Here is a 15,646-nt window from a genome sequence, read left to right as displayed (position 1 = left end):
ATTACGCTGGATCAGTCGTATTGAGATTTGAAAATTTATAAACTCATTGTTTTTGCCTTTCTACATTTCTCACATTTTCTATATCTCTATATTCCATAGGTTTACTGTTTCAATTTCATTTGGATTTTACTACATACAAAGTGAAAAGAAATTAGGCAAATTAAAAGATATCTTAAAGGTAAATTTCTTAGTTTCAAATAGTAGATTTCTCGAATGCATCACCATATTCTGTTGTTTGAAAAAATTATGTCTACCCGGGGAGTTTTAAAATATGCTAGATATTGTATACTTTTCTTTACATCCTCGTCTTATAAAATCTACCAACTGGAACATCACCCAATATAACAAGATAACGAACACTACTCGGCAAATACTTCTGCCATTGCTCTTTTATTTTGACCAAACAATTTGTTTGCATTCAAGAGGCGACCTGGTACGGGGTAATCGTCGTTTTGCAAGAGTCAGCCAACGGTTATAAAATGGTGCAACCATACTTTGGATCCTTATTCTTATTTGAAAGACGGGATCTATCTTGTTAAATAGTTCAAAAGGATATTGACCATTAAATTGTCCGTACTGTCCTCATAAAATGTCCGGGACAACGCCTAAATTAAAGAATAGAGATCTCGCTTGGAAGTCTTGAAATATCAAGCATGGTAAGATGTATCCTGGCTAAGATGTATCCTTGACTAAAAGTGAACAACAGATTTATGTAATGGGGGTATTATGTTAAACGATATAGTAATTTATTAAAATATCCCAGACACAGCTTATCACTTAGCTAATATTTATGCACAGGGTACACAGGAAACACACCGATCAAGACATTGTTGCAAGTCAACGAACTTGTTGATTCGTGGAGGGACGAGAGCAAACAAAAGCAACTACTTTTGTTTGATAGGTTGGCCGAGTAATGGGTGTGTATCATGCACCCAGTGATTGGAAATAGACCTGAGTACGAGAAACGTACTCCATGTTTTATTTCTATATATAATGGCTATATTGTCAAATGATTATTGTAATATTCTATTTCATTTTGCAGAGAAAGTATTCACAAGGACCCGCATTTCTATTCTTGATTCAAAATATTTGCATCGGCTGATAAATTGCCAATGGTGTGAAGGTTTGAGGATCGAGAATGTGTGTTAAAGTCTTATCCTATCGATTTTTATTCACCAATGAATTGAGTTATGCAAGAAGCTCGACCTTACTCGTTCGTACTTGAGCACTCGTTTCAACCTCAATGACCAAAGCTTCAGTTCTGCAAGCTTTAGACAGTTTTATCCGGGCTCTGTCATCTATTGGTAATATTTTGGTAATTTTAAAAAACTTATTAACAATGGTTTTTGTAAGTGGAGCATGATACGAAAACTTTGATACTTTTCTTGCTTCTGTAATTAGGCATCCAGCTATAGTGTAACCTTTGAGACAATTGACGGGCAATTTGGTTGGAAACAAGCTTTCACAATAAAATTACGTCATCGGATTTTAACATCGGCTTGGGCATAATTGAACTATACGAATTCAGAGCTTTATTTTTCGATAACGCAAAGTTGTTGGGCGCTTAGTAAAAAATTTGAAGTATAAGTTTGAAAATATATAAGGAGAAAGCTTCGAAAATTGAAATGGTTATAGGAAATGGGTTTATAAATCTGATAGAACAAAAACAGTTGTTTGAAACCTTTTCAGCTCTTTTAATGATTACCCTGAATATTGTAGACGTCTTTAAATATAAGATAAAGGGTCAATATCTAATATGTAAGCGATTTATATTAGAAACAATGTTCCTCCTGAGAACTGCACACAGTAACCGCCGAATGTGAAGCAATGAAAGTTTGACGGTGAAAATTACATTAATACGGTCCAGCGATTACAATTATCTCATGCTTCACGAGAATCAAAATTGGTAGGTCACGCATTAGTGGATTATAATCGAGAGTTGATGGAATCTAAGAAATGAACTTTAAATAAAAATGCCGGAGACGTTGTTGCCAGATGCGTATGATATTATAAGTAAGATGGGAATCAATATAATGCTGTATAATATTTTATGAGCTAAATATATCAAAAATGGCGGAGCTGTAATTATATTTGAAATCATAAAATATTAGTTTATTTTGACTAAAAGAAGTACAGACAGCGTAGAAATCAATAGATCGTGTGTGTGAAATATAAATAATATCATGATTTCAGGTCTTACAAAGATTTTTTTTTCCGAATTAAGTATAAAGTTTAACAAGCGTTTGGAGACGTAAGATTTGAAATGGATTACATACCAAAGACATTCAATTACTACAAATCTCCAAGTTAAATTCACAAAGCAATTTAACTTTTAAATAACCTAGGGCAGCCTTTTTAGAGTTGGGACCCACTATTTATTACCACAGCTTATGGCGACCAATTTAACTTTAATAAAGTAATGAAACATTGATGGAGGAAACAAATTTATTTTCTCAAATTAAATTTTCAGTGAAGCTACTGAGAACTGGCGATTCATCGTCATTGACATAAACTGACCTTTTTACCCATTTATTCATTATATTAATAGCTAGGTAATATAAAGATAAAGTTACAACTGCTTCTAAATAAAGTCAAAACTACAACTGCCAGTTGCAGCGCACCTACACAACCAAATATCCCGTGAATTTCTTTATTTTGAAGTAGGCTACTAGTATTTGATTTCATCAATCCCTGCAAATGGACAACGACGATATCCTCTTCTTTTACCATCAGTGGAGTTGTTCGTCCGAGGCCGAGCCATGATTTGGCCATGATCAAGCGCTAGAGAATCCGCAAATGTGTTGGCGTTGCGATTTTATCAGAAATTTATTTTAACTGTTTGAACCACTGTTATGAATTACCGAAATTATTCTATTATTCCGGTTTTACACCCTGGTCATTGACTTGTTGTGAAGTGTTGTCATCCCCCAAATGTAGTCTACCTCTCTTGTCAAAATTTCTGTATTGGAGTACGCAGCTTAGACATATCTGTTCGGAACATTCTTCAAGACATCATAGACATATAAATTTAACGATATGAAATATACCATAATACATATTTACAAATTTTGAACTTTTTATTGGTTGCATCAAACGTCGAGTAATTGTTAAAGAAAGACGGACTGCTTTTTGGGTTGTCCACTATTATGGTTTATGACTCACAGCGTTTCAAAGGCTTTTGTAACCAATATTAGGGGCTCCCGAAGTATGCGAACCAAGATGGCGGACATCGGAATGTAATATGTGTACCAGGTTAGGGTTAGGCCATAATTTTAGGTATAAATACTACGGGAGGCTCTTGGCTAGTCTTCGAACTGATAATAGGATTAAAATAAGGAAAATTGGAAAAAAATTATCGCCTAACCCTAACCTAGTACACATGTTACGTTCCGATGTCCGCCATCTTGGTTCGCATACTTCGGGAGCACCCAATATTTTTCTGAAAATAAAAAAACATACTATGCCTTACACTAACCACGGTAGTAAAGTATTCAACGTATAATAACTAATAATGTTTGCACATATCTTTGCACATTTTTCTATAACAGTTGGAATCAATACAGAGATGGAATTATTTGTTGCATTTTTTAAATGCTCCTTCTATATATAGGCATTTTAATTATACATAAAAGTAGAAAATCAACAATTGTGTATTTTGGTGTTATTTTGTGTATATACTTGTAATCTGATTATAATATCGTGTTTTTTGTATTTGCTTACTTTATTTTCTGGTGTAACCCGAAGACCAAACACTAACAAACATCTAAAACAAAGAACATTCTGGTGAAGCAGTAAAACCAGGTTTTAGGAATGAAAACTTGGAATGCAGTTGATTGTATTCGAACAAAACCTCGGAATGTTTTGGGTCCGTAACCCGTTCGTTTTCAAAATAAAATGTTCTGGGTAAAATCCAGTTCAGCTATCCGGCAATTGATCGATTTAAAATAAATAAGTTTAAACATTTCAACTAAAAAGAAAATATATTTATGATAATTCAACAAATTTAATTATACACCGTTCTGTCTTATTCTCAACACTTACATCGTAAAGGAGAATGTGTTATCCGCAAAAACGTAAAATACCTCTCCCAGGTTAGGTTTAACCAACGAATTGGATCTAATCGTATATAACTACATGTGCACAAATAAATTATAATAAAGCCATTCTGAAAAATTATTCAAAATATTCACAAATAAACGTGCATAACCCTCAGCTATTACAACTTGAAGTTTACATGCAAATTCAGCTATTTTATCAATATTTAAGTACAATGACAAACACAACACAGAGAATGTTGGGTAAATCACCAAAATAAAATAATAAGAATATATAAAATAGCAATTGTAAATAGTAAATATAACGTCAATCGTGAAACGCAGCAGTGTTTCAAATATCAACAGAATAGCGCGAGACGATATGATGTTATATCACTTTAATGTAATTTTTTGTTTAAAAAGGATTAATAATATGGGTGAATAGTTCAGTTTATAATATAAAATCTAATCCTTAATCCGACATGCTGTCTTGACGTATATTCAGTTTTTTCATTTCTGCATTCATGTATTTGACCACTAAACTAACATACAAATCCTGTATTCTACTAGCATCCATTATCGAATAAATAACGTTGCCTCCGACCGTCTTATATGCACAGTTTCTAATATACAAACCATTTAACGCACGATTTAGAAAAATGGAATAGTCAAATTAATACCACCCTAAAATGCAGACTATTCTCAAAAAAAGTTGAAATTACAAAAATTACATAATTTCTGATTCAATACATTTCCGATATTTTGAAGAGCAACACTTACCAAAACGCTTGTGTTGCAAAATAGCATATCGCCACAAATCTGTAAATCTGACATTCTATGAGACCGCTTCATTACAACAGCGTTTTGACTCTTAAAACATTGTTTGAATGTTTACGATTAAGATAACACGTCAAGATATTGTCGGATATCAAAAATACCACAAGCAGTAAAAATGTTCAGGGATCTTTTATATGCGACCATATTCGGTTTAATGTTGTATTAAAAGTCAGCGCAATGCCGATGTGATGATAATATTATTTTCGATTCCGGATAATTTGAAATAGCGGCCAGGTATTCTGTCACGTGTAATATTTCATGAATTTAATAAAAAAAAAATAATGGGTATATACTCAAATGTATTGCTGGGACTTGAGTGTTTTATTTAGTTTTTGTAATTTGTGCACCGGTTAAGGTCTGACAGATTGATACTACATCAGTAAGTAAAAGATGATGTACTATGTTCAGGATGTAGAATGCAAAAATAGTTGTTAGATTATATTGTATAGTTTTCTGGAGAAATATGAATAAGACAAGAATTGGGACGATATTCAAGATATGATATTATATTAGATTCGATATTTGAACACAAAAAATAGTATATTCCATTTGAATTTGTTCATCTATTTTACATTTGTCGTAAATATAATATTTTTTATGTAAAATGTAATGTTATCGACTGTATTGTCCGTAATGGTGTGTTTAAATTATCTAAAATTTGGTTTAGTGATTTTTCTTTATTGGTAGTGCATATGACATTACCAATTAGAAAACAAAGAATTGAAATTGTATGATAAAATAATTTGTAAATCACATGAAATATCATCGAACTTTTTTTCTGAAATTTGCTTGCAACAAATTTGGCAACTATTTATCAAGCATTAATTATCGACAATTATTAATTTACAATGCTTACATATATTTCACACAAGCATGACATGAACGACTCGGTTCGTGAATGAGCAAGTTTTAATCAAGTAATTTGATTGTGAGGAAAATAGCTGAATAACCAAATTAGTGAATCGGAAGCTAAATTTATCAATGATAAGTACTTGTTTTGATTTAGCTTTGAAGAAACACTTTTGTGATGAACTTTTATTAATCCCGAATATTCGAGGCTTTGTCTGTCTGCTTATAGAGATTAATAAAAGATTTAATACATAATATAGTACGATATAATAAATGCTAATTATATTGCCGACACTTTTCCAAACTATCATTAAGAAGATTAAGCAGATTAGAAACACTGTATGAAAAACGCATAAAATTAATGTCATTTCGCGAATATCCCTGCATGATGATTTTTATTTTCTTTGTAAGAGGCATTGATTAGAATTGTTTTCAATTACTAACTGAATATTCAACAATTAATGATTTTTTTGTATAGCATGCGTCAAATTATTAACAGTCTAAAGTCAATCGTTTAATCTGTATTTAATGAGCTAGAGCAACTTCATTACGTTGTCTGCATTTCATTCATGTTTATGTACGAGTGACAACTATTTATGTTCTGTTGTTTTCAAATGCCTCCCAAAATTCAGATTCAAGATGATTTTATATTGGCCAAGAATTTAATCCTCTTTGTGGCGGACGTTAAATGCCAAATAATTAATCAGTTATTTACCAGAAAATATTACAGGAAAGGATATCGGGATTTAGTAAGAAGTAAAATAGAATGCATTGTTAGCTAACAAATTTCCCCAATATTTCATCGTTCTTGATCTGGACCAATTTGACTAATAATCTACTTCATAGTGTTGAATATTCATTACAACAAAATGGGCTTCAAGAATATTATTTTATGAAGCAATGCTAATTTTGCATAGAACCAATCAATAATATGAAAATAGGGAAACAAAAACAGTTCAATATTAACCATATAATCAAGACAGAAATATATCGTGCACTTTTCAATAATTTATTATCAAAAATTTAGGTTACAAGTGCCTACCTAGCCGTCAAAATCAATTTTTATTTTCAATATTCCCGCTAGGCATATTAGCTTAAAAAATACCATTCGGGTTATCCATATTTAATCAGTGATTCGTTGTGTCACATCACCACCAAAATTAAATACATCCTAAAAACATAAAGCATGTCAAATACAAATCCTAATCACCAATAACCTGCGTCGAATAATAATTGGCAAATATAATCCGTCGACATTTTTAACAATTCCACATGTCTGCTCTCATTCCCGTTAATTACATAATATTATTTATTTTCGTAGAAATATTCCATTGGCGTCTTAGTAAATCAATATTACCTGACTGTATATATATATGTTCGTCATCTCAGAAAAGCAGTCACACTTGAGACTTCCGAACTGGTAACTCGGTAGGAACGCAAGGAAGTTAGAAATGAAATGTTATATTGGTAGATTGTGCAAAGGAATGTCAGACCTTTCTTCAGAATAATTATTTCGTCCTAAAAATTAACCCAGGAACTAGAAATCACTACAAGAGTTTTTATACGTAAGTCTATTTTGGGGTTATGAAGTATTTGTAAAATGATATAAAACTGGATACAATTGAAAATGAGGCGAATGGTAACCAATAACGTACGCTAATATGAATACTGAAGAATGGCATATTACGTGGCCAAATTATTTTGTGTTATTATAACCAGACATGCATCACGTGCATGTGTAGTTTTAAAAAACAAACATTCGAGTATAGTTTATCACAGTGTTTACCAACCTATGAGTCGCGACCCAGAGCTGGGTCGCCTGAAAATACTTTTGGGTGACTTGTTTTTCAACAAAAACCTAAAAGTTGTTGATTTTTATATTTTTGTGAGTTTTTTTTGTTCATTTTGTATTTGGTATTGAAGTGTTGCTATATACTAATTGCATTATGTGAGTAGTATCACAGCGTAAAAACTTGAGTAAAGGCACGCAACGATTTCAAAAAAAAAAACGCTGTAACAATCGAATAATAATTTTGAAATAATGAACTAAATAATAAGGAAATAAATTTTCTATAAAAATGATTTTTTATATTTTGTATTGATAATTTAATTTTTAGACCCTAGGGCCTAGAAGACTATTATGCTGTTTAGTATTTTAACATTTCCTTGGGTCGCGAGATTTGACGAAATTTATTTATTTCAAAATTTGGGTCGCTTGGGAACAACTGGTTTATCAGACAACTAGAGAAACAAAGTGAGATCAGTCGCCAATTGGAAATTCTTAGTCAACGACATATAAATAGAACGCGGTTTTATCACCCGCGTGTGTCAGAATTATTTTCATTAATTCTATGAGCATTATCGTTTTTGTTCCATCATGTTAAGTTGTATTCTTTGAAGATTTAGTCCAATGTTAAAGAGAGATGCACCCATTTCAAATTTCTGGAGACACCTGGAAGCTTTCTGAGCAATATTAATGTCAGCCACATGTATACGCCAAAAACGAATTTTGGCCTTGCCTTAAGGTCATCTACACGTGCAAAGTTTTATGAAGATTTTGTTATTGAAATTTAATTGAAGTGCGGTAACTGTGACGCAAAATTGCTAACAACAAAACAACATATAGTCGATGGTAAACAGTGTGATTACAGCATTATTTTTTTTTATCATTTTGCAGACTATTTGAACAATATTAGCTCCAGGGAGTGATATTGCGGTGAATATGAAGTGCGCCGAAGGGGGCAGAAAGATAAAATTCCTGCATATTTCCCAACATCTTGTAGCAGTTCAGAAAACGATGAATAAAAATACCAACTTCTTCAAATCTTTAAGCGCAATCAAACGCACTCAATGTCCCGACCATACAAATACAAACATATGCAGCCAAAGTCGCATGAGGCGCGAAAACAACAGAGTATCAGCAAAGAAGGGGATAGTAATAACAATTTTAATTATAATTGCTTCAATTGAATGTCTTTCCTGTAATATACTGTCGATATTTCCAAAAGCTGAGGCTGAGCAACTCTGCGGGGCAAAACTGGTGGATGCTTTACGATTTCTTTGCGGCGAAAGGGGAATATATAATCCAGTAGTGAAGGGTAAGGTTTTATTCATTCATACTTTATGATTTATAACGTTACAGATATCCAAATTATTTGTTTTATTTGGTGGTCGGATATTTAACATAGCACATCAACTAACAGCCACAACCCAAACAGTGGTGTGATGGATTGTAGAATTTATGTAGAGGCTGCGTAAATAGGATATTTTTAACCGCAACGAAGATTACTTTTAGGAGAATAACTTCATGCTTTAAACTAAGGTTTATTACGACGGAACATAACACAACGTTTTCTAACGCGATATGAAGCAGTGTTTAGATTTGGAATAGCTTGGAAACACTGTTCCATCACATTGTTACAAATTAAAACGAACTCGTTATAATTATACTTGCTATTCTGTAGTTCAATCATCTTATTAAAAATCATCTTTATATGAAGTTCTACCCTTCAAATAACTGAACTGAGATGACATTAAATTGCAAATATCTCATATTTGCCGACACGTTAAGAATGCGACGTGACCTTTAAATCTTTAAAATATTAATAAATTTATTTATATATTTTAATTATTGAGTCATTATAGTTTCCAGATTGTTATTATGAGTTATATGAAGGATTTCAAACGTATCCAATTAATGTGGCCGCGAATTAGAGTGAATTAAAATTAATAAGTTACTTATGTCACAAAGATATTCAGTATATTTTGTCAGTTTTTCATTACAATGCCAAAAGTTGACAATATTTAATATATACGTATTGCCTTATATACGATGGAACAATAATCTAGGCCAGATTTTACATGAAATCATAAAATATTTCTGATGTACATTGATTTTACTGATGCACATAAGATGAACAGTTGTTTGCAGCTCGCCTTTAAGAAAAGTCGATAATCTAAAGCAGGACTACTCGACTATTTTTACCGAAGATCCGCATACAAAACATCAAAATTATTTGGGTCCGCCCTTCAATAAACATATATTTCGGCATCCTTAAACGCGCACTCCCTCGACCGGCCAATGATTATTAGCTAATCAAGATTGTTTATTATGGTGCTATAGTTCATTTCATATATATTCGAAAGTATAAAAGTCATTTTATGAAAGGATACTTCAAAAGTGGGGATCATGCTCTAACAAAATATAGAATCAGGTGCGGTCCGAACTCGAAAGGTCCGGATTCGGACCGCGGTCGGCCAGTTGAGCAGCCCTGATCTAAAGCATGATTGAACACGACAATGAACAAAAATTACAGTCCTAAACTAACAGAAGCAACAAAAGTTTTTTCGCAACTTTGAAGATATGATAACAGAATGTCAATTTCACGCTTTTGATAAAATACAAGTGATCCGAGCAAATTTAATTTCACGTTTCGCGTGTTAAATCATTATGCACCAGACCGGAAGGCATGACGATTTTATGAAATATCTCCCTGATGCAATAACGCTTTTGTAAGATATATATATTGTAATTAGTCAGTATTTTCAGGGAACACAAAGTCAATAATGAGATGGAGTTAAAAATATGAGAAATACTGAAGTGCATATATTAAATTCCTTTCGACAACAACAGATGTTGTTTGCGTATACTCAAATAAACATTGATTTTGAAATCAGGTTAATTTATTCAAAACACTGCAAAACAATAAGTTTCTGCCTGGTTTGACTTTTTTTTCATGGTTTTGTTCAAATTGGTTTATTTTCAAATGAATTGAAAATAAATCTGTAATATCCAGTAGCCGTGGTAGGATATGTTAACTTGTGTGCGGTAATACCATTGAAAAATCTGCCTGCCCATTCATAAAATCAAATAAAAATATTCAAGTACAATTTCGGATTTTACTTCGCCTTGGTAAGCAAAAAATATCGAGTAAATAAAAACAATGTATTTATTTACAATGCATTTATTTACAATCAATTCGATAGCGAAAAATGGAGTTTTAATTGGTAAACAGCAATTAAACGTTTCATTTTTTGTTTTACAGTAGGAAGAGCAAGCAGTTCAAGTTCAAATATACCAGAAGATATAACAGTTTTATGTTGTACAAAGAGTTGCACAATGCAACAGTTGAAGCAGTGAGTCTTACTTAAATATTCAATGCAAAACATATTTGTGTTTACGTGGGGGCATAAATCTCTAGCTATAGATGAAATCATCAGGTTTGATGGATGTTGACAATAGACTAAATTGAAACATCGACACATTAAGAGCTGATTTAAAATCATATCATTCCGCGAAAATAAAACATTACTGTAATTTTATTGGAATTTAATTTGTCTGAAATTGATCATCGTAACATGTTAACTAAACTAATTAATAATTAATCCATATTTAATTTGAATTCTGTACCATTATTTAAAAAAAAAATTAATGTTTGTGGTCATTAGATATTGCGGCAAACCTGCGGAAACGCCCGAACAACGACGTCGACAACATCTTCTCCATTTGCAAGCGTTGCTTCCTTACGGTCGAAATCGTTCCAGACGGGTAATTAATATATTTTGTTTTATTTCGACACTTTGAGATTATTACTGAGCAAGTATTTATGAAAAGTCAAATCTAACATAAAACTCGTTCAATATTAATCGTTTTAATCTGTTTATTAATCCGATTTCAGCCACACGGACGTTTCCAGTCGAGACATAGACCAAGCGCAGCAACATTGCCTGACGAAAGACGAACCGCAGCGGTAAAAATATTGTATAAACTAAGACTTTTCTGAAGAAATCATCTGTTGGCGAAACAAATATTATGTTATTTTGATTCTATTTTACTTAGGTATATTCGCCGTCCATTGTAACGACCAAATGAAAAATAAAAAAAAAAGTAAATCTACTTCATCTATTCAGTGATTACCAAACCCCGTCCGATTGTTTTATCTGGTGGCAAAATGGGTTTGATAATACTGAACGCTACGTGTGTACATTTGATCAATTGAATTATATTGCTTATCTCGAATTGTTTTAGTTCCCATATCAAATCTATCACTAATGCAGTTGCTTATATAAAACAAAAAAATTTGTGTTTGTTGAGTTGGGAAAGATCGCGCGACAAATTCACATAATATGTGGTTCCAATCCATATTTGTTATAAGCAGCAAATACAACTTTGGCTTCTGTGCGGTCAAGCAAAAAATGCTTTTAAAATTTCATGGCGAAAATCGTAATGTTTGACAATGCTAAATTTAAACGCGAGCTAGGTGTAATATAATTATGTGTATACGTTTATGTAAGAACCTGGTAAAAATGATACGTCGCGTGTTTATGTTGACAAAATAAAAGATAAAAATCGGCAGCAATGGGTCGTGGGCGGAACAATTCAACCTTTGTCTGTTTTGCCGTGTATATGTGGTTTTATCGCATATTCAATGTTTGTTTGTAATCGAATATCTATCTATCCATATTTACTTGTTTGTGACAACATTAGATCACTACGTTCTAGCAGTATGCAAAACGTGAAAAAAAAACACGACAATCAAGTTGATTGAATCATATCTATTTTGAAACTATTATAAAGGCATTACATTCATTCTGAGAGCATAGTTTGTAAAAATAGTTATATGTTTAATAACGTTATAGTACTAGTGAAATTATTTCGACAGAATTTGCAACATATTTCTAAATCAACTGTTATTTCAAATTTTAGGAAAGAAGACCACCTTTAACTCGATCTTCCAGACATGTCATAAGACAAGACGAATGGGAAAGATATTCAAAAATGACTCTTCATCATTTTTTAAAGGCATACGCTGCGGATCATGCTTCTGATTTAGCCATGACGAATGAGGAATCGGAAGGGACGGAGTCTGCAGGATTATTGGAAAGATTAACAAATAAACAAGGAGAAGCAGGTGGAAGTTGATAAAAAAAAGAAAGCTTTAACGGTTTGCTCCTTGCAACTGTTTGAAACGAATTCTCAATAAAATATGCGTATTGTCGTAACGTGTGATATGATCGATGTTGTCTTCAAATGATGTTCAAAATTTTACTCTGAAGTGGGCTAATCTGGAGTGTTGATTGGCGTAAAGTTTCATCGAATAAATATGTGAAATGCGTCCACGGAACCACGGAATGTTCCGAATGATTCCAGCATTGTTCTACTTGAGAACATTAACATATTTCACATAGCACACAGTGATTTATTCGCATTTACATTTACATGTGACCCACAGTCCCCAGTTAGCAAAATCGATTGAACAGAAAAATGGCTGTATCAGTATGCTAAGCAGTAACGCTGTGATAGCTAACTCATTTTTGATAAACCGATATATATTTATACTTTATTACTTCGTAGCAATCTTCACAGCTCGAGGCAGAATGCTCTGCATGATATGGACCTATCTGAACTCTTTTTTATCTTACATACAACATACCTGTAACGCTAAAAGTCTCAGTTAAATCTGTTGACGTTTAAAGTTTAGTTAGTGTATTGTGTAACTTACCTAATATAGAGCAAACTTCCATGAAAACATGTATACCTCCCGTGAAGAGTATGTATTCCCGTTTTCTTGTTCCGAGTGAAATATTTAGTTCATCAATTAAATATCACATGATTTTGAACAGATTATGCATGACGTCCATTCCATTCGTTTCATTTATTTTTTAAATATTTTCATGTCAATCATATTTAAAATGTATTTATCTGTCCATTCACTCAGTCAGTCTGATATGAATGTGTCGACTCGCTGTAAAAACTTAAGCAAACAATTTATGAAGCAATTATGCATAATTGATTCAGTGTAATTTCAGAGGAAATACAAATATTTTAGCACACCAGTGGTTATATTCTTGCTTTCCATTCAGTGTTCTATTTCTAAGTTTGTTACGTATCATCCGTAAAAACGTTCAACACAATAAATTTCGATAAACAATTCACGTGACGTGAGTACTTTATTCTAAAAGTTCTGCAATAAAGATATTTCATAAGAATAGCCTTCAAGAAAATGTCTCGAATGAGGGACTAAGAAGTTGTACTGATGTGTTATCTGAAACCTGCTTCTTTGATCACTGACAGCATCTCCTGATTAGTCTTGATATTAAATATAATATTGTCATATCAATCTCGATTCCTAATGTTTTATCTAATGTTAATGCTTTTGTACAATATTATACTAACTATCATTCAACATAGGCGGCAGTTGCCGGCAGACATTAAATCGTTTTAGCTAGTACAACAACATGAATTCTTTGATATTTTGATTCTTTCCTGATGCAGAAATATAATTATACAGTATCAAAGCTCAGTTAATGACAACGTTTTATGCAGCGGGTGATGTCGAATGGTTTGTATCTAGATTGGCTACTGCATCAAGTTAGAAACCACAGGTTTAATTTTTAACAAACTATTTATATTTGTGTTACAAACCAGGAATGAAGAATCAGGACGTCATACGTTGAAAAACATTTAAACTCGAGCGGGCAATAAATAAATAAATAGTATCGAAGCTATTGTGATAATATTACAATTTGTTAAATTATGAATTGTGCGTCGTCATTAGCAAGCCAGCGTCAGCGGAATTCAAAATACGGACTTAAAACTTCCCAGTTTTTATATTTTTTGACTCAACCGCGACTCCAGAAGCTCCGATTTCATCACTTCACTACTCCTGACCTTCAGTCTATTAAAATTTTATAGCATCTAAACACATACAATATGCACATCCAAATGTGGGTATCATCAACAATTTCTATTTGGGGGCAAAAAATGAATCGTCAATAGGATTTATATACACTTTCTAAATCAGCTATTACTGATTTTTTTTGTTTCATTAGCCACTATATCCCGTGCGAAAAAAGGAAGCAATGCTCATATGTAGACACAAATGTACGGCCTCAGCATCAAGCATCAAGTTTTCAGAAAAACATCAACGGACAATCGTGACGGAAGCAGACTACCACGAGGGACAAAGTGTTACTATATTTATAAAAAAGTGTTTCTATGAATTAAAATAAAATCACAGCGAAATATTACGTGAAATATCCGGGTTACATAGAACTCAGAGTGCCAGTTTATTAGTGTTTCCATGCTGTTGCTTGTAGTCCCTTTTTCCGTTGTGTGTATTCCGTATTCCATGTTATTTCCACCTATCTTGAAACAGGTGGATACATTAAAAAAGAACGATAGTCCTTATTAATTCTTCTTTAATATATTGACGCCAGCAACGATGCCCTATCAACGGTGCATGACAAAAAACGAGTCAAACAAATTTGTTCTGAAGAAGGCGTCAAAACGTATCATACATTTTGTAGTTGTAATTTTACTTCATTTTTAGGCCAGGGTTCAAAGAGTAGGATAAATCAAAGTTTACCCTTAAAAAATATTTTGAATAAGGCGGGAATCTGTTCCACCTAGTCAAAACAATCACCGATTCGAAAACTTCTTTTGCTGGAAACCTGATGTTTGGACAAATTGCCATTCATCACCCTGTATTTGATTGGAACACAATAGTGAATCACTCATGTCTGGAAAATATTTGACAGTCGACACGCATGCACGAGGGATTTCAATCTAATGTAGGTTCTGTGCCTCGATATTTCGTAACGTGTTATTAACATCGGGCATAATTCACACTTATTTTGAAGTTCGCTTAGTCTATCTCTGGAATACTGGGGAACACCTCCTTTGCACTGAGGCGGTTGCAGGCCTCATATTTACCACAGCTTCGAATGACCCCAAAACCTCGTCATAGCTGTTTGGATTTGTATCTAATACACCGCCATATTTTTTTCATCTCGTATTTAGTTCGGTTTATATCAGAAAACTGTCTTACAGGTCATATACTCAAATTCTTTGAAAACCGGGAAAAGTGTTCATCATTTTGTAAAATATTGGGATGGTTTGTCTCTTTTCGTCACTTACCTTCACT

The 15,646-nt window shown here is 32.8% G+C and overlaps 1 protein-coding gene across 2 annotated transcripts; it reads left to right on the top strand.

The window, feature by feature from the left end:
- Nucleotides 1-7,132: 7,132 nt before the first annotated feature.
- LOC120331893 (uncharacterized) lies at nt 7,133-14,503 on the top strand. 2 transcript variants are annotated; one of them, XM_039399060.2, is made up of 6 exons: nt 7,133-7,285; nt 8,398-8,818; nt 10,769-10,856; nt 11,169-11,268; nt 11,399-11,470; nt 12,427-14,503. In XM_039399060.2, the coding sequence occupies exons 2-6, from the start codon at nt 8,443-8,445 to the stop codon at nt 12,640-12,642; spliced, it is 852 nt and encodes a 283-aa protein (XP_039254994.2). In that variant the 5' UTR covers nt 7,133-7,285; nt 8,398-8,442; the 3' UTR covers nt 12,643-14,503. The 2 variants fall into 2 exon arrangements, with proteins under 2 accessions (XP_039254994.2, XP_039254992.2); XM_039399058.2 differs by having other exon boundaries at nt 7,135-7,285; nt 10,766-10,856; nt 12,427-14,492.
- The last annotated feature ends 1,143 nt before the right edge of the window (nt 14,504-15,646 follow it).

Source organism: Styela clava, chromosome 6 (genome assembly GCF_964204865.1).
Source record: "Styela clava chromosome 6, kaStyClav1.hap1.2, whole genome shotgun sequence".
Taxonomy (NCBI): Eukaryota; Metazoa; Chordata; class Ascidiacea; order Stolidobranchia; family Styelidae; genus Styela; species Styela clava.
This window is presented reverse-complemented; position numbering and strand designations above follow the sequence as displayed.